We start from the raw sequence: 20,840 nt of genomic DNA, 5'->3' as shown, positions 1-20,840 counted from the left end.
TTGATTATACTTTTTAGTAGAAAACTTAGTTTTTGAATATCTGACAGGAATTCCGAAATATTTGAATGTAAAATGTAGGCGGGAAACGGGCGTTAGCGTTCGCAGTTCTTTTGAACATTGATTTTGTAATACTTTTGCTAAAGAGAAATGCTCTCCAAGACAAAAGAGATTCCTTCAGGATCTAATTATAAATACATGAGGGTGTCTGTGCCTCATCTAAACCACATTAATATTCCCAACAATCCACTAGTCTTTGGCTGACAAATGGGACAAACAGGTTTGGTCATGTTTTATTATTTAACAAGTAAATAATGAGAAAATAAACAGCATGGTCATTATAACATTGTAAATAGAGAGAATTTATACAACTTGGATTTCTTTGTATCAGTGCTATTTCTCTATTTCTTTCTCCCCTCTCTCTCTCTTATTTCAAATCAAAATCAAACTAAATCTTCTTGTCTTGTTCAGAGCACAAATACTGGTATGTTCTACTTAGAGATAAACAATGAAAGACCCATATAATTTACAAGATTCAAAATTCCAAATAAAAATTTTGTTTCATGCCAGAGTCAGACGGAAACATTCAAAGAAGACTACTGGCCCCTGATGCTAAGAACACGTACAATTCTTGGGTCGGAATATAATCCATATACTGATGTCGAAGAAAACTATTTCAGAAAAATATACCTGGTAACCAAAAATAAAAGGAAAATAAATAATAGAAAATAAATACATACAAATATTCTCTATTCACACACATAAAAATTCTTTGATCTCTTAAAGAGGCTGGCCATCTACAAACTACTCATCAGATCTAATTTAAATTATCATCTGTGATTTTTTGGCTGATATCAATAAGTATTAAGTAAAGACAAGTTCTAAATATCTTTTATTATGCTTTCATGTTAAATACTGAAATCTGATTGGTTTAGACGCAGTTGATAATCCATTCTATTACCCTCAGCATTAGCAACACACTTGGCAACGGGTAACACAACGAATTGTTAAATGCGAGTAAATTATGCGCGTACGGTTCGCCACAGAATTCACTTAATTTTTGTATAAAAGCAGTAAAACGTTCTTTAAAATTAAGACATTCAGTATAATAAAATAAATAGATTCTGTTTGGGAGGTAACTGTTGAAATTCACACCCCTCGAAAACCGTTGTCAACCTCCGCTTCACGTTGGTTGACAATGGTTTCTTCGGGGTGTCAATTTCAACTGTTACCCTCTCAAACAGGCACTATTTATATGATGTTAAGATTTGAGAATTGTCCTACATCTTTATATAAAGCTCTTCTTTTCAAGGAAATAATAAAGTCTGAAAAATGGCCGCCACCAAGCCCTCTTAATCTTCACACAATCATGCAAACGTCACTGTACATAACTGTTCTGTACATATTTAAGACTGAATAGATTATGCATAGTTAAACTTCCAATGAAGTAAGTTACAAAAAATGAAAAATCACAAAACAAAATAATTTGAATTATAAAAATAAAGTAACATTACAAATTCCCAGATTAGCTTATTGCCAATTAACCATTTGGATACATTTAAGATGGCAAAATATTTTTAGCAAAAACAAAATTGCATTCTTTTGTTAATAACACATTAAAAATCTTATTCTTAATTTTTTATTATCAATATAAACTATTCTAATCAATTTTCTCTCTGGCAAACAGTATAAAAGAAAAAAAAATAGAAATACACATTTAGCTACATTTGAGTACAATCATCAAGTGACAATAAACAAAGTCAAATTTGGTCAAGTTAGAAGTCATATTGAATGACTAATGTGAAAGCTTCATCTGACAGATTCAGTCTCAGTGGATTTCATGAAACAAAATACTCTGTACCACTAAACTATGACAATGTACCAGTACTGATAACAGGCCATGGACAAAAAATGGCTATGCTTCTTATTAGGTATATGTAATATAACAGGAATGAATTACATCAAAACATCACGCCACTGCAGTATTGTCATCAATCTCTGGGCAAACAAATATATATTTAAACGCACATAAATAACTAGAAACAAAACAAGATATGTAAACAAGGAGATCCCACATTAAACACAGAAACACAAACCCCAGCAACAGAGTAATTAGATGGCTACACAAGATTACCAGTGACCTAAATCCTCCACACTGCTACAAACAATGTAATGGGGAGTGATCACCTAATACAAATGACTGGGACCCTCTTTACTGCTACATTTAGTGTACAGGGGAGTGATCACAATGATACCTCTTTACTGCCACATTCACTATACAGGGGAGTGATCAATGATTGAGCAGTTAATGGAATGTAGAGTTTAAGAGACATGTGTTCTATCACACAGGTGTAATATTATTCAGGGACCAGATTACACATAGTACAAGACGGGTGTCACTGTGTGTAAGTATACATGGATTACACTGTATTACATTGTACATAGCTATACTCTGATTACAAGTGTTCACAAAGAAGCAGAAACCTTACATATAACATACGTAAAATAAAGTTCCCTTATTATTGCTCAATAAACGTGGTGCACTAAGTAATCTACTATTATATCCAGTGAGTTAATGATACAGAAAATAAAAAACAACCACCTGTGCAATCTATAACATGTTAATATAAAAAGAAACCTCCATAACCTCAAACAGAATAAATTAAAGACATATCCAACACACAAATCCCCATCTGAAACCCATAAATCAAAGCAACTGTATCACAAAAGAAGAAAAAATATTTTAATAATGTGGTTTCATTAATATCCGTGGGTATGAATTTTCATGGATTGAGTAACATTTTAAGGAGACGTAGGTACAAGCGTATGGACAATACTCCTACCAATAAATCTCATCTTTCAAATCCACAAAAATTCAATCTTCAACAAATAAGGATGAGACCACAGTTCACATCAAACACATACTGTAAACCAATTTTTATTTGCGGCGACTTTATTTCGCAATTAACTGCCCATAAACTGGTTCGCGACGACTAATGTTCGCGACCAAGCCTTATTCAGACCTATATTGTTATAAAAACTATAGACAAAGAATTAGTTCGCGGCGAAAAATATTCACGACGACAAGGCTCTCTCTAACCTCGCGAAAATTTCTCGCACGCTTTAAAAGTTGGTTTACAGTAATCCTGGTTAGCACTTCTTATAAATAAAATTGTTTAAACCCATGGACTTCCAACAAACCGATTGCCCTCAAGATTGAGATAACTTGAAAAGTCATCTGCAAATGTTTAAACCAAGACATAACTAAAGATGAACAAGAAAATCTTTGATGGCCCAGACTTGCAGAAATCCCTGCTACATCACAGATAGTTGACAAAATTACAGATGAGTCTATCACTCTGCCAAGAATCCACTTTGGTAATTCTTTGGGAAACAATGTTGTCCAAGAAACAGAATTCCATTTCCTTGGTCTCCGAGGCAACAGTTAAGACAGGAAGTAATTTGTTTCTAGTTTCCATGTTTCTTTTTTTTTTTGGTCTCTGTCCGATATTTTAACACAGGTTTACAGAATATATAAAATTTATATCCATTGAAACCCCCGGGCCCGAGTTTGAAAGTCATTGAGGAATGTTGACGCAGATCTCTCTTTCCTTCTGTATCTATTCCAGCATGTCCTGTAAGGATACAACAGATGATGATTGACAATCACAGTACATTAAATACTTATATACTATAGCACAAGTCAACAAATATCTCTATCAGTTAGAGTCACTCTTACCACGTCAGAGTCATCGTGATAAGACTTTACGACGGTACCATTGGACTCCTTCTTTAATCCATTCGTTAATCCATAGCTTCTATTGTCTTTCTTCACAGCTGGAGAGTTCAGTTCCTGGAAATCAAAACATGGCCACATAATTATAGATACACTTTAATGCAAAACAATAACATAAAAACCAATTTTTAACACATGTAATTTGAAGGTTACCTGAATAATGAAATTATGTCTTAAATTGCAACAGAACACCCTTTTGTGAATGCACAGATTAGTTACATTCTTTACAGAGAAATTTCATAGTGAACCACTTAGACATGAGTTAATACTTTATCATAGGTATAGGCAAAAATTAACCCCATTAAATGTAATGAAAGTTTTTATCTTTATACACAGTGCGTGTTCTGAAGCCTCAACTGATAAAAATATAGGACATACTTTGCAAACTGTGTATGACATTTTTTTTATGCATTGTCTGTTGCTCTTAAATTGGAAATGTAGTTACGATAGCTATTTTTAGGACAGCGATTATCTTACTTCGTCATCATCAGAATCGTGGTAGACTGTCCCAGATGCCGCTGATATGGCCGTCTCAAACTCATTATCGCACCGATCGGCATCATTCTGATTCAGCAGAGAATATCTGTATACTACTCGACTGGAAAAAAAAAAAGGACAAGACTTAGAGCTGTATCCAGCTTTTACCAATTAACAGTGACTCAAGTATGGTTATGTGTTTAATATTCAAATAAATATGGGGTGTGATGCCTGTCCATTTTTGTTGGAAAACAGGCAAACTTCTGTGAAACAGTGTCCAAACCAAATTCATTAAATTCCTCCTAAACAATAAATATCAGATAGGGCTTCACACTGTCTTCTGACACCCTTAACATCCAAATGATTTTGATGAGTCCTCTAAGACCTACCTTTCCTCTCCTGACCCCCCCCCCCCAATAAGATAATAATGATAAGTATATAGATATACTCACTGCCTCCTGAGTACGATACACTTGTGGACCAAGACCACCCCCATAAGATGATAAGTATCTATACTCACTGTCTCCTGAGAACAATATACTTGTGGACAAAGAACACCCCCATCACCACCACTAACAACACCACAATGATCAGCACTGCCGCCACCACGCTACCGTTGGACTTCTGAAATAATAGTTACAATTCTAAGAGCTGTCAACAATACTTTTAAATGTTTCGATTGACTATTCAGGTGAAATATTTTTTTTAACAATGGCAGCTTATTTTCATCCCTGAAAGAACCACATTGCTAAAAAGTTTTGTCTACTGACTACCAGGAAAGGTTATGACTCTGTTAAATTTATTTATTTGTTCCTCTTGATGTCTAACAGTGTAGTAAAAAGTGTAAGACTGACCACTACTCATTAATAAGCACTGTCACACAGTTTATAAACCCTTCTATTTCATCAACCACATAGCACACCTAAATCTTGTGGCCAACAGGTAGTATTCCTTTGGTGGTCTTAGCTTTTGTGGTTTTATTTCTTGATTTATGTACATATTCTGATTGTAAATAATGCATTTAACTGTTAATTTGATGTTTGTTTTCTCCTGGCTTGGAAAAAAGTGTAAAAAAACTGATAATTTCATGATTTTCATCATGACTTAGTAACACAGCAACTAAAGATGTATGTCCACACAGGTGAGACCTCTAGAGCGAAATACTTTAAACTGTTAAGAGTTTCACGACTTACAACGGGGTTGTTGGGATAGCGGTGATGAAAGAGAAAATATGGCTGACAATGTCTTTATTGAGTAGTGTTCAGCTTTCTAGTGTTAGCTACTGATCTCCAAGTCAGGAGTTCGACTTTTTGATGTTATAACATCTAAAACAATTCCAATTTTGAGGTCATCATTTTTTAGATACTAACCGATTTTGTCTGAAACGAGACTTCTTCTATCACAAGCTCTTTGGAGTTTTCAGAGCACTGTATGGCCATATCAATCTGTCGCCCGGTGGGGGAGAACCCTCCCTTACACTTGTCCCCTGGGATCTTCCTGTACCTGTAACAAACGGTTGTACTCTGTATAACAATGTACAGATGATACACAGGTACATTTTACTCATGTCCTCTCAATCTTTCTGTACCTTAACAGAAAAACAATTTTTTAAGTATAAATTGTTAAATAAAGATACAATGACATTACAGAGATTGTAGACACACATACTTTTGTTGGGTCAAAATTCGTTGTTTTTAAATCAAATAAGATTTTGTCGACATTCATTTTCATCATATTGTAATCTCTTTGTATTTATTGATACTTGGGTTAAAAATTCATCAAGGATTTAATTTCGTTCATTTAAACTGCTAATGAAAATAACGAAATTAGATCCTCGATGAATATTTCTGCTTCTACAGTATTTTAAATCAAAGTTTTGGGGTGTCCAAGGCCTTGCATCATTTTATTGGTACATGTATTATAACGAACTCAGAAATAACAATTTTACATCATTCAAATTAATTTTGAGTCCTACAGAAAAAAAATAAAATTTAAACCAGTCTTTTAAAACAAATTGTTTTAGAAAAGAATTATTTTCCACATTAATCTTTCAGTGTGCAAACTGATATTTTTTTTATAAGTGTCTAGAAATTTTAGAATTCAATGCCCCAATGAGCACATACAGGAGACAGGTAGAACACAGGGATCATTGACAAGAGTACAGTATTGCATGTATCTTACATCATTTGGTTCAGTTGTTAAAAACTCATTAAACCCAAATCATGCTAAAAGCTGAGCATATCTATTCTGAAACGAGTTGAAATGCCTGGCTTCAACTGTCACAGATCAAATCATTATAAATCTTTTGAAAACTCTTTAACTGAATAAATCCTTAAATTAATTCTTTCATTGAGTAATGACAGTAATCTTACCCCTCTGTCACTATCTGCTCTTCGTGACCCCGCAGACAAATGTCAATCTGGGGCTTCCTGAACGCCCGGTCTTCCTTACATATATCAGAGCCAGTCTCCCTCAGGAAACCATAATCACTGCAGGGAAAAAAACAGGATTCAGTGAGACACAGCAGGTTCTATGCTCACGGTAAAACACAGTAATAGCGGGGCACCAGGGATAAGCTTTAACACTCAATAATCTTACCATGAAAAATGACAATAACAAACTGTCCACTATCTCAAAAATCCATAAAACTAAATACAAATTCAAGCAGAGCAACATGGACCTCTAAAAATATAGAGGTAGGATCAGGTGCCTAGGAGGAGTAAGCATCCTCTGCTGACCGGTCACACCCACCGTGTGCTCTTTGTCGTAATCGGGGAAAAAACGGAAAAATCCATGTACAGATATAGCAACCATGTATCAATAATCCTTCCCTGACTTACTGTAACATAGCCAGCGACCATGCACTTACCATTCGTAATCTTCACGGGTACAGATATAGCAACCATCTATCATTAATCCTTCCCTGACTTACTGTAACATAGCTAGCGACCATGCACTTACCATTCGTAATCTTCCCGGGTACAGATATAGCAACCATGTATCATTAATCCTTCCCTGACTTATTGTAACATAGCCAGCGACCATGCACTTACCATTCGTAATCTTCCCGGGTACAGATATAGCAACCATGTATCATTAATCCTTCCCTGACTTACTGTAACATAGCTAGCGGCCATGCACTTACCATTCGTAATCTTCCCGGGTACAGATGCACTCGGTGGCTTTCTTTTCTATAGTGTAGTTATATCCATTGGTGCACCTGTTGGAATAAAAAACTGTTTAAATCACACGTGTTACCATAGAAACTTCTATTTTTGAAGCACAATGAAACTAAGTTAAAAATATACTGTGTTTGTGACTTTGTCGGAGCTAAAAGCACTCCGCATCATGAGGTTAATAACTAGGTCAGTTACTGTATATACTCGCTTATAAGTCGGTATTTTAGGAGTAGAAATTTGAATATAAATTAGGGGTCAGACTTATAGGCATGACATACAATCAGATAATTCTTCCACTGAGTAAAACTTCGTTTTTGGGTGCCATTTTGCTTCCAACTTTTGACTTGCAATCCCTATACTTGACATTTTAATTTTTTAATATTACTAAAAAGATAAATACTTAATAAATGCATTGAAAGTTTCAACTGTATTTCTTAAAATATGAACAAGGTTTATTTTATAGTATTTTATATTTAAACAGGCAATTATTTACGCCTGAGGTGATAATAGCTGTAGGTATAACTGTACTTAAAACAACACAAGCCAACACTGAGTTTAGAAGGCTAATTACCAACCCTAATCAGTCAGTAGGGGATAAAATCACTGTCATTTTATTTCCAGTAGCATTTAAAATAGATTTTGAGCTATAATCAAGTTGTAATGAGTGTTTAAAAAATATAATGGCGTCCAAAATCGTAAGTTACAAACTTCAAGAAAGATAACTGTTTACAGAAAACTATTAAAAAACATGGCGTCTAAGGAAAGCGACTTAGTGGGATTACAGAACAGCAATTTCTGTTTAATACTTAAAAATTAAACACAAGAATAATTGCTGGTTTGTTTTTAAAAAAATAAAGATCATTTTATAATTATTCATAATTAATTACACCTGAGGTGAAAATAGCTATATTGGTGGCTGTAGGTGGCATGTCACCTAAAACAACACAAGCTAGCACACCATATTTAAAAGGGGCTATACCATCTTAATCAGTCAACAGGGGATCAAAATCACTATCATTTTATTTTCAATAGGATTTTAAATATTTTTAAAGCTTACACCAAGTTTTCATTAGTGTATCAATAAAAAAAATGGTGTCCAAAATCGAAAGTTATTCATCCAGGATAGATGTCTTAACTGAACACAACACTTTTAAAATGCATTGCATCTAGAAATGATAACAGAGGGGTCAAACACCAGTATTTTTTTATCTAGAATATAGTCATGCTTGATAAAATGTGCTTATTTGATTGACAATCTGTAGACTGATTATCCAGAAAAAATTACCCGACTTATAAGAGGGTCAATGGCAAAATCTTGTAAATAAACCTGAAAAATGGCAACCGACTTATAGGCGAACATATACGGTACTGTTGACTGATAGTAAAAGTAGAGCATACTGTGAGAACAAAACCACAAAAGTGGATGACAAACAAACAACACCTACGCTAGTACATAATGGCTGCTGTGTATTCTAATATGTTCCAGAAACTTGTGACTTGGAAAACCAAACAGTCAACAAACTGTCTAAGGAAACAAGAGCTAAATTTTCAATCCCTAATCATGTGACCTTTGGTCTGACCCCACATCAACTCCAAGCTGACCTCACACAACTGCTGCAAGATCACCACATGTTCTTGGCCGGAAAGAAGTGACTACTACAAACAGCTGTCCTTCTTTAAATATAATACTAACTCTCAGTAGACCCTACATGACAATATCATGTAAAAGTGGTCCTTTACGTGTGGGGGAAATTTACACTAGTTGCGCTTTAGGCCTAAAACCGCATAAAATACCCCCGCGCATATTGGTAAAAATTCAACATTTCAGAGTGGTTTATCACACATCTGCATATTACCGGTAAATACCCAAGCGTATTGCTGACCATAGAAAACACATACTCAACCACCAGCATAAAAAACCTCTTTTACAGTATTTGACCTATAGATGTTCAAGGTCAGTGACCTGACAACAGATTTGACCTCTAGATGTTCATGGTCACCTACCAGTTGTCCTTCTTGATTCGCATGAACTCCTCCCTGAGCCCCAGGAGACAGCCCCTCACGCCCGCCTGCTCCGCCTTCCTCAGCTCAAAGTGAGGCTTCCACACCTCATAGTCATCATGGCCACCTATTGAAACAGGCAAGCATGTCTCTTAACTAAACTTTTATATGTTAATGTTAATAAAACAAATTCATCAAATTTGATTATAATGGAATCATTAAATTTAAAAGGGGCCAATTTTCAATTTTGGATTGACAACTTTTATCGTGGGTTTCTATTTTTTTTTTAAATTTTGACTATGATTGGTGAATGACTCTACATGAAAATAAAATATAGCATCTATTTTGATATACATGTACATGTAGTACAATTTATTTGCAAATACAGATTGAGGGTATCATGGAAGTATAATAGGTCCTGAAGTAGTTTTTAATACTTACATTTCCTTGGAATGGCCTTAGCAAAGTCTATGGCAAACACGGTCCAGGTCTTGTTTGTGGGGTGGTACCCCCACACCCCGACCACCATGGCTCGGTTCTCAGGCTCGGTCAGTAGACCAGTAAGTATGATGGCCTCTGAGGTGTTCTGTATAAATTTGTACTCGTGCCAGCATCGCCCCTCATCCACAGAGAACTTAATGACCGTCGGCTGGGGGTCGGACGTAGAGATGGCCACTAATAGAGCCCCACTGTCAGCTATCTGGTACATGTGGGGACCGTCTAGTGCCTGGAAACAAAATCACAACACCATCAGGCCATAACAAGGTCAGTAATTATAACAGATAAAGTTATTCATTAATGCGTACTACAGGCCTTAGGGTTTTTAAAGCCCATTTATTTTTAAAAATTAATTTAATTTAAATGGAAATTAATAACATTTTGCACATAGTTTGCAATGAAATATATTTTAAATGTATATATATAAATTTATATTATAGAAATTAATATGTTGTTGCATTCTAAGTTAACCTATGCATATGCAAGCTATTTTTAAAACATCGCATATTGAAGTTCTTCTAAACTTCATAAAGTATACATTTTGGGTACTGGAGCATATTCCCTAAATTATGTGCCTCTCATTTCACAATCCCATACCTTTAATTACTACACCTGATTCAGGAAACACACCATTAATTACTACACCTGATTCAGGTAGCATACCTTTGCCCAGCTGTATCCTCCATCACTGGTGACGTACACATCAGGCTGGGTTGTCTGTAAAGCGTCCGCCACGTGACCTGAAAAAACAACAAAGATTACAATGAACCTCTAACACAGTCCCCGTACATTGTTTACCCCCCCCCCCCCCATTCACCACACAGAGTGCAGAATGTAAGGGATGAATGTAATAAATCTCTAGCACACAGTCCCAGTCCTCGCTGATTACAATGAACCTCTAGCAGGTCCCTGTCCCTGAACATTAAATAAACCCCATAGACAGGATGTAAAGGTTTACTTGCCATGGACGAGGACTATCCCTGGAGCAGACTTGGAGCTGAGGGGAGGGCTGGCAGACACACCCCTCTGTATACTGTAGGTACCATGGATTTGTAGATGGCAGGGCTGTTAAACATTTTCAGAAGTCTAATAACAACTGTATCACATCAAAAATATCAAGAAAGCAATCATTCCAGGAAAAAAAATTATCTTAACATTGAATCATGAAAGATTTCAAGACCCACATTGATTGTCTCTATCTTTTCAATAAAGAGGCCAACAAAATTAGTCTTATGCCTCCATAGTGAAAAATGACAAGTCCTAAGTTCTTTTGAATCCAGTGGTCACTGTCTCATCTTTTTCTTGTCCTTACAGATAACGTTTTGTGATCGGAACTGTGGAAGTTACTGTTAGCAATAACAAATTTTGTGGAATCATTAAAATTCGAGGGGGCCAATTTTCGTGGATTGCTTTGATTTTACAGGTTCGTGGGGACGTAATTTCATGTATTCTCGTATACCTACAAATGGAAATATGACTTTATTGCCTTAATTTATTAATTGGTGGAGGATGTTAATTCGTGGATGAGAGGTATCCACGAATTCAACAAAAATTGAGCCACCACGAAATCTGATTATTCCACAGTAGTTATTTCCCTTGGTTCCTGTTACCAATAACTGATCTCCTTGTCTATACACACTGGTACAATAACTTGTGGACACGGACTCACCTTTTTCTCGTCCTTACACATGGCACCCTGGGGTCGCGGGAGAGGCTGCCACGTGGCGCCCCGGTTGTAGGTTATCATGCTATGAATGCTGTCGTCCTCGGACATCTGACTAGTGATGTAGACGCCCCGCATTGACTCAACGCGGTAGAAGTCGGTCACCTCCCCGTAGTTAGGGTACAGGTGTTTCTGGAGAGACTCTGAGTACACGAGTCCCCGCACGCCGGACGTGTAGAGTGTGCCGTGACCGGTATCTACAATAACCAATTAAGTACAGCCTGTAAAGAGGGACTCAGAATAAACCAGGCCCCACATAACCAACATGTACAGCAACATGTACTGGGTCAGAATACACCAGCCCCCACATAACCAACACGTACAGCAACATGTACAGGGTATCAACAATAGTGTCTGCAATGAAGCAATTGAAATTACAGCTTGGAAAGAGGGACTCAGAATACACCAGCCCTTGTACATCCTATCTGTTGATTGTACCATGAAAAGTGTATACAGTAGCGAGACAAAGATAAAGAGTAATAAAAAATACAGCTTATGGCAGAGAACTCATACTTTAACATCAATATAGGAAAAGAGTTTTAAATTTTGGTATATTGTTATCATAGATTTGTCAACTCACAGTTAGGTGGGACTTGCTTGCTTACCTCCAGGGTTATCTACATGCATAAACACCAACTTCTCATTCATATCAAGCACCGAGTAAAACTGCAATAAAAAAATGTATGAATATTTAATACATAATCAAGCAACTGTAATATTCAACAACCATGATGATGATGATGATGATGTTACAAAAATCTGAAGACTTCTTTTTCATGTTTGTTTAACTATACATAATTCTGACCAAAAAAAATTAGAACATAATTTGAAAAGTCAAACTTTTTGTCAACTTCTCAAATACTGTTGTATCCAAAAATCACAATTTTTCTTTATCACAATTTTTCTTTTCACATAACTATAATTTACCCACTTGCTATACCGAATCTATAGATAAGACAGAGAATACATTTTCATGGCTTTACTGATACCTGTCAGTACTTTTAGTACTTTGATTCCTTTCCTTACCCTATCTCCAGTGATCGTTGGTAGCTGGGCTGTATTCCAAGATTTACCAAGATTGGCTGAAATCTTCATCAAACGATTTCCTCTCTACAAAAATAGCCTTTAATTAATACTGATTTCATAAAAGATTGAAAAACTAGCATAATTAGCATGCACATTTTAAAACAACACTCAAGTTTCTAAATTCACATTCTTCTGTGAGAGAGGTAGATATTTATAGTGCTGCTACAAACACTATTACTGTCTTTCCTAAATAAAGTATACACATGAGATATAGGCATTGTATTGCTCTTTCATAGAACTCAAAGGGATATTATTTTCAAAACTCAAAACTTATGTTAATATTGACAATTTAGGCTTGATCAACACACTCGAACCTCAATAAGATACCATCCATCAACAATACAAGCATTTCTATGAAATTTCATTGTTGACAGTAAACTAAAAGTTTTGTTAAGAAAGCACTAAAAATAGAGCACAGTAGTTTGAGTTACTTTTCTTACTCCCAGAAAAGTGACACCCTTAGCCAGTACAAGACTGACCCTCACACTTACACTCATGCCAAGTTTAAGACTTACCCCCAGAGAAGTGACTTCCTTGCTCTGTTTAATATTTGACACTCATGCCCGTTTAGACTTACCCCTAGAGATGTGACATCCCTGGCCAGGTTAAGACTTACCCCCCTAAGAAGTGACGCCTTTTTAATCAGTTTAAGACTTACCCTATGCGATAGGACAACCATGCCCAGTCAAAGACTTTGACATCAAGGCTCAGTATGAGACTTACCACTTGCTCCGAGTACACTGAGACGTACAGGAACTTGTCCTGATGACCAAACGACACAACATGAGACTTACTACTTGCTCCGAGTACACTGAGGCGTAGAGGAACTTGTCCTGATGACCAAACGACACAACATGTTCCAGAATCTTGGTCCGTTTAACTAATGCCCCATCCTTTTTATAGACATATTTCTGGAGAACGTAATGAACTGAGACAACTACAAAGCAAAGAACTTGTATCTTAAAGCTCATGGTAAGGTCAAAATATATTTGTTTACAGTTTTCTCAGGCCAAAATATAATGCAGCAGACTGGGTTTTTTTTTCATTTTCACTGCAAAATTTGCAAAGGGAAATAACTCAATTATAATATTTTAACAGTTATTTCTTTTTATCAATCAATGCAGTGCTAAGAAATAAAACAATTAATAATATAATTATCTTTTTTGATTATTCATGAAATACTATCAAAAATAAACGCCTGACTTGAACTTAAACTGCAGTTAAAACACTGAACACTTTTACGTCATCCACTTACAGGAAGCCAGGAAGGGGTGGGTCTTCTCGAGGTCGATCGTGGCGTAGACTGTCTGTGGATCATCTTCTTCTGTGCCCCTGTAAACAAAGTCAGAGAAAAGACTTTTAAACTACCGGTAAAACAGAGAACAATAAAAAAAAAAACAATATTTTTTTTACTACTGTATGCCAAACTGGTGATATCAATTTAATTCCAGATAAAAATGTCTTAGATGTACATGTACTATGATAATTGCTAGAGATCTTGGGTGTCACAAAATCTCCTCAGGCAGCCTCTGTCAGCGAGTCTACAATCATGTCACTCTTCATGCTACAAAGCATTATTTCACACCTTACAAGAAGTTTGATTGGCCACAACATGTACCATGTAGCATTCTAAGGATCCCCCACACCATGGACGTCTACTTTTTATGACAGCACGTCACAAAATGGCAATTTTAACCCATTGTGAAAAAGTTTATATCGCTGGTGAAACTTCAGTCTAACAACCCGCATGTCCAGAGTTCGAATACTGCAGGGATTTTTATTTTCATGAATAGAAGAAAAATTTAAAAAGTTGATATTTTCCCCAAAATTGAGTCCTCCATTCAAGCCAGTGACACCCGGCCCAATTGTAATTGAACTCAGTCTTTGTATTGGTTACCATTTATAGTTCTGTATATAGGAATCCACCTTCTTCCATGTTCTGCCATTGTTAAAGCTGGCATACAGAGTCTAAAATAGAAACAATTATAGAAACTATATAGTGAGGTGTTTAGTTGTACACGGACATATTACTGACATGTACAATGTACTAACACAAAGGACTTTCTAAAGAAATATTCCTCCCCCTCCCCCATCAGTTCACAGTGCATGCACAGAATACCGGTATATCAGTAGAATACAGCATTGTTTTTCAAAGAGACAATTGAATTTCTGAATATTATGAACATCTCTATCAAATGCCATGCTACAGACACAATAAACAGCTTCTATACACTCGACACAATACACTCAAAAACCAGAGGTCCACAGGCCTGGGTATAAGGTCCCCCATTTATGTTCTATATTCTGCTATTTATATAACACCATAGAAACTATAACAGACTTGGTTGAAATTCATTCAGTAGTTTCAGATAACAGGAGTGGTTTCCTACCACTGACTAATTAATTACTGGTAGGGAGGAATGGTAACAGATTACCAGTGTTTCTGCTGCTCGAATCATATGACTATAAACTATAAGGTAAATGGCATTGTATAGCCATAATTCTTACATATTATGTAAATGATGCAGTGATTGAGAAGGTCTCTATGGTGAATATGTAAATGATGCAGTGATTTAGGAGGTCTCTATGGTAATATGTAAATGATTGAAAAGGTCTCTATGGTGAATACATAAATGATTGAGGAGGTCTTTATGGTAATATGTAAATCATTGAGGAGGTCTCTGTGGTGAATATGTAAATGGTGCAGCAATTGTGAAGATCTCTGTGGTGAATATGGTTGCTGAGTTTGTTATGCTGATGGTGTAAAGATTGTGAAATAACAAAATGGCAGACTAAGGATTGACAGAGCTTGTGAATTTATGACTTAACCTGACTAGGTTTTATATACGGAATTTGAAAAAAATTATTAGTGGGTTTTAGCAAAGTTTACGTGAACATTGATACATTGCTCGAGCTATTAGTTACTATAACAACACTGACACATTCATCGAGCATCTAGATTACAGATACAATACACAACATGGGGATCAAGCCATGACAACGACACCATGACAACGACACCATACCTACCATTAGGTGATCCCCGCTGATCTGTGATGAACAACGCAACAAACATGTTAAATCACTCAGTGCAAAAAGGGCAGTTAGACAATTAGAAATTCTACACAGTTGTTGTGCCTAAATCATTAAGGATTAGTTGTGGAGGAAAAACTTAAAATATTTATGATCTGGCTTGCCATCAATGAAAATGAGTAACAAAGTTAAAGAAATTGCTGTTTAAAAATCTGTAGAGTTCTGTGTGTCTAAATTAAAGAAAATATGATTTTGTCTGGTGATGGAAAAAGTTAGTTTATGATGATGAAAGATTTGTGATAATCAAGACAATGGTTATGATTCGTTTAAAAGTCAAAGCTTTTAAAAACATCTGCAAAATAAATTGTCTTTCCCTATTTCTCAAATAAAAAATACTCTTCCTATTTATACATGTTATATGTACGACAAAATTTACCTTCTTCTAACAAATGTTTCAGATACAATCTTTGACTTATGACTGACATCAGTACACAGTGAGTTAATCTATTAGCTCAACAATAAGTAACATTTTCATTACATTTACGGTACATGTAAATTGGATCACATCCGTATTCATTGTCCAATAACTTTCATCAAACTAATGTAATAAGGGATTGAAAGCTCTTTATTGTTGGGTTAAAATAATCTTTAAAAGATTTAATATTCTCTCTCTCTTTCTCTCTCTCACCTTTGTACTAAGTATGGCTGAAGAAGCTAATAGGTAGTCTTCGTGCTCTTTCCTTGGATAAAAGGTAATGTCTCCCGTCAGTTGGAAAGGAAGGGCAAATTTAAAAAATGTGTCCCCCCCATCCTCTGTGACGTAGAGGGAGGAGCCATACTTGTCACCCACATCCACTAAATACACCTGTAATAGGACATAAAAGGCTCACCTCAACTCTGAATTCTTAGGCCAAAAATGTATCTCAAGTTTCTCAGGTTAAACATTTTTTTCAAAATATAATACATGGGAAAGAGTAAAAACTAATATGTTTTATTTTTTTTAAATCATTTTCAACTGAAAAAAATTCCTTTTTCTTTTTACAATTTAATCGATTGATGCGATAGCAATGAACAAAACTCAGTGGTGCCTAAGAAACTAATAATTGATGTTTCTGAGGGTAAATACTTCCACATTTCCTCTTCATTATTTAAGTACACATCCCCCATGATACTGGCAGTTATATGCAGCATTTGTATAAAGTATAAATTTGAAAATTTATTCTGTAACATAACAAGTCTTTCAGTTGTACATAAAGGCGATAAATCTTTAAAAAAAAAAATTAGATAAATGAACAGAACGACAAACAGACAGACCTTCCTGGTGTTGTGAGGGTTTCTAAACACCCCGTTATGTCGTAGAATCCTAGGAACACCTCCTAACCTGTTGGTCACATCATCAAACTTGGCACCATAGTTAGGGCTGTAAGAAATTAGAAAAGGGAGCAAACTCAGTCGTCAGCTGATACAAGATGTAAACTTGACAGGAACTTCATAAATAATTCATGACGCAAGTTTCAATCTGATATCTCTATATATGTAAAAGGTAGAAACCCTTGATCCTTTCAGTAGATTTTTTTAAACAACCAAAAAAGTGCATGCATGTTTAGCATGTTTAGCATGTTTAGTTTCATCTCCATGGTGAGGACTAATCAGATATAAATGGGAAAATAAAAGATCCCTCGCTTCTCATGTTTCTCTCTACAATCTTCATGTAATACCTTTGAAATATCTTGGAGGGACTAACGATGCCATTACCCTCTTGAGTTATTACTACCAGTAAATCCTGCAAAATAAAGTCAACAATGTACATGTACAAGTAAAACAGTGCATTACACAGTCTACCTGCAATTACCAACACCCAGGGCTAACGATTTTAGAGGCCCAGCTAGCACAAACCTGTTGGGTTTCGGGCTAGTGAATCTTAACCAAAATGAGTCAAATCAATTAAGTCTCAATATCACGTCAACTAAAATTACCTACAATTAAACTTTGTTGGAAAATCCAGATTTTTGTGCACTAAAAAATGTATATGTATAAGCATTGTACGTTTCTATCCTCGACAATGACAAATATTAAACAAGGAGAAGTAATTGATGATTACTAATTGCTATTATCATGAAACTGTTGTGAATCTATTACTGGACCAGCTACTCCAATACAGATTAATTAAAAAATAAAATATATGACATTTATTTAGCAGTTGTATCTTTGGCTATTTATTTCACCTTGTACATTTTTAGTTTATTGTTTTGAAAAGGTTTGTTGGTTAGTAACTATTTACCTTGAGCCAGTAACTTGGTTACTGCCACCTGCCCCGGTCTGGGCTAGTGGCCAATTTTTGTATATGCACACCCCTAGTTTATTGTATAAACTGTATATCATATATAATACTGTACATGCAGTTATTCTAAACATACAAAAATGTTCCTGCATATTCATTAGGCCTTTGCCAATTGTTGTGTTTGTGCCAATAAATATTTGTATTTGTATTATAAGGTTCGTATAAAATCCAGGGGGGGGGGGGGGGGGTTTCTGGGTAAAAGCATGATGGGAAGGGATTTTCCTGCTATTTTTATGCGGTATACATGAAAATCAATTTTTTAAATTTTCAATTGCAGAATAAAGAGGTTTACCTTTCGAATACATGCAAACAGTATGTAGAAAATTTTTAAAGACTAATTTTGCGAGATTCTAAAATAAAGGGAGGTAACTCCAAAAACATCCAGATTTTACACCTGCAGAATTTCATGATTTTTTAGGGGATAATATAGCTCTTGAAAAAGCTGGCGAATGTACCCTGAAAATACTATAAAACGATGCCTTAGGACTTGCTCTTGAAAATGCACAGAAATTAAAAAGGCTAATTTATTTGCATTTTGCTGTTAGGGGGAGCCTTAAATGCATGGATGTTCTGCATTTAGAGGCATCCTTTTGTCTATTTTCCTCATGTTTTTAATGGCCAAATAAAGACCTAGTATTAAGTTACATGTGCATTATTCTTAAATATTTACAAAAATCACAATTTTATCTTTCTGTTGATATTTGTACTTAGATGTATATGTTATTGTCTTTAGAATTTAATTTTATACGGGTCAGTTTTGCTTGTCTAAAAACGTCCTTATAACGTTACATATAAAACAATGTACAAAGTGTTCAATACATATAATTGTATTAACATTTCAGCATATATTAACTTTGTTTGTGTTACATGTATTTGTATTCCTAGTTTATAATGATATCATTTTTTACCCCATTGTTTCCACACCAGGCTAAGGCTAGGCTGTAGTAAGACTCGTTTCCAAAGGAATGCTGAAAAGGAAAAAAAAAAGGAACATTAGAATGCAAGCTGTTGCCGATCTGCGATTGGCATCCAATATATACAACTCCTTGGCTTCTGCAGAAAGCAAAAGTTCCTCACAGTTATGTCTGTTGGTCTTGGTAAAAAACATAGTGTTGTAAATTTTATAGTCTGTCCCAAGTTATTCTTGCCGCATATTTTCTTAAATTATTCAATATCTATAAATAACTCTTGATTCAGACAATGTTCATTCAATACTATAAAAAAAATTCCAAAATTTCTCTTTTGAAACGCCCCCCTTTAGCTTGTCAGGTTTCAATATACGGCTAAAAACAGAAAGTCTACAGGGATTTTGCATTGCATCAGCCATTATTAAGCCCGGATGATAATGTTGAAAAATTGTGCGAGGTATTCCAAGTGACTTCCAAATAGAGAAAAGATGTCAACATTCCCCATTATAAATCTCCGTAGGAAATCTGTTTTCGTTCCTGTGAATTTTTACGGGGGTAAAATGATAATGTGTGAATGAAGTTATCTTGGAAATTTTCCCTTTCATCGATTTTAATTGCACTTCTTTCACAGGTATGTGTATTTTTATTAAAAATCGTCCAAATGTGCAGCATAAATATCTTGGGACAGACTATAGATGATTACAAGAGAAATAGACAAAGTTTTTTGTGTAAATTTTAAAGTAAAAAATAATTAAACTGCAGGAGAAACCTTAAAGAAAAATCATTTATAAAGATCGGCGCAAGTAGGCTAATTCCTTTTTCTTCACTTCTCTAGAATGCCTGAACCATTTCTTTTTAGAGAAAAGCCTTTATTCTCATTTGGGTTTTTCATACAATTACACTACCATAGATTTTGTAGTTAGGATCATGCGAATTTCCTCTGTTTTATGTTATATAACCCAAATCCCCATTGTTCGGTTGTCAGATTCGGGCGAAAGTTAATGGCAGAGATATTGTTCCACGGTTATTCAATTACCAAGATATGTGATCTTGTGCGAGTAATACAAACCTTCTGTTCTAATTTAACTTTTCCTGAATTGACTTCCTGCAAAAAGCTAGACTCCTGTCTTTGGCACGCGGCATCTGCGAGGTCTCGTCTGCTCCTGATGGCAGACTTATACTCTACGGACTGCGTTAGATGTCTAAGATCAACCTCGAACTGATGGACATGTGTGGCAATACACACATACGTTATGCATAACGAGAGGAAGACCTGGGAGAGAAACGACAGCTCTGTAGTCGCCATGTTGTTTTGATGATTCGTACATCACGTGAGTATGGAGCGACCTCTACAAACACTACTCGTATCCGCTCTCTTCCCCCCCCCCCCCCCCACCCACCCCCCGCCTTGGCTAACTTGGCTAACGAGGGGGGGGGGGGGCATAGATCCGAAGAACTTGTATTAAAGTCTTCACTTTTTATTTAAAACTGTATACGGTTTATTTAGTATGGAGCGTAAACATACTAAATAAACCGTATAAAGTTTTAAAAGCAGCACAAACATGGAGTCCCCCCCCCCACTTTTCTGCGACCCTTTAAAAATTGAATTGGAAATTAGGAAATAAACAGTGAAATTGAAGATTGAAGTGAAAATTTCTTTTCTATGTCAAGATTTTTTGGTTGAGTTTGCCTCCACTTTCAAAAACGATGCTACGTGCCTGAAAAGGAAAAAAAAACTACAAACACACATTAGTTCATTTTTTTTTTAAAAAATAAAGTAAGATGGAATAAAATTAGAAAA

General features: G+C 35.5%; 1 protein-coding gene across 3 annotated transcripts; it reads right to left on the bottom strand.

Moving 5' to 3' along the window:
- Window positions 1-276: 276 nt before the first annotated feature.
- On the bottom strand, window positions 277-20,375 carry LOC105321665 (sortilin). 3 transcript variants are annotated; one of them, XM_066080781.1, is made up of 24 exons: window positions 20,109-20,375; window positions 19,040-19,099; window positions 17,509-17,573; window positions 17,105-17,210; window positions 16,479-16,655; window positions 15,788-15,808; window positions 14,655-14,725; window positions 14,013-14,089; window positions 13,552-13,694; window positions 12,698-12,781; window positions 12,277-12,337; window positions 11,618-11,868; window positions 10,911-11,013; window positions 10,612-10,688; window positions 9,892-10,177; window positions 9,454-9,577; window positions 7,416-7,490; window positions 6,643-6,759; window positions 5,641-5,773; window positions 4,825-4,894; window positions 4,723-4,756; window positions 4,271-4,391; window positions 3,737-3,850; window positions 277-3,632 (listed from the first exon to the last, which is right to left on the bottom strand). In XM_066080781.1, the coding sequence occupies exons 1-24, from the start codon at window positions 20,343-20,345 to the stop codon at window positions 3,618-3,620; spliced, it is 2,622 nt and encodes an 873-aa protein (XP_065936853.1). In that variant the 5' UTR covers window positions 20,346-20,375; the 3' UTR covers window positions 277-3,617. The 3 variants fall into 3 exon arrangements, with proteins under 3 accessions (XP_065936853.1, XP_065936852.1, XP_065936855.1); XM_066080780.1 differs by lacking the exon at window positions 4,723-4,756 and having other exon boundaries at window positions 4,791-4,894; XM_066080783.1 differs by lacking the exons at window positions 4,723-4,756; window positions 15,788-15,808 and having other exon boundaries at window positions 4,791-4,894; window positions 20,109-20,374.
- Between the last annotated feature and the right edge of the window lie 465 nt (window positions 20,376-20,840).

The sequence above is a fragment of the Magallana gigas genome, chromosome 4, assembly GCF_963853765.1.
Source record: "Magallana gigas chromosome 4, xbMagGiga1.1, whole genome shotgun sequence".
Taxonomy (NCBI): domain Eukaryota; kingdom Metazoa; phylum Mollusca; class Bivalvia; order Ostreida; family Ostreidae; genus Magallana; species Magallana gigas.
The sequence above is the reverse complement of the archived record's forward strand: the minus strand, read 5'-3'. Positions and strand labels throughout refer to the sequence as shown.

What these genes read in the sequence shown, in the direction of transcription:
- LOC105321665 (XM_066080780.1), bottom strand. Translation starts at nt 20,345, where the DNA reads ATGGCGACTACAGAGCTGTCGTTTCTCTCCCAGGTCTTCCTCTCGTTA. An exon ending in CCCTCCAAGATATTTCAAAG is followed by an intron (nt 17,211 to 17,508) that starts GTATTACATGAA and finishes AATTTCTTACAG; the next exon opens with CCCTAACTATGGTGCCAAGT. An exon ending in ACCCTCACAACACCAGGAAG is followed by an intron (nt 16,656 to 17,104) that starts GTCTGTCTGTTT and finishes GTCCTATTACAG; the next exon opens with GTGTATTTAGTGGATGTGGG.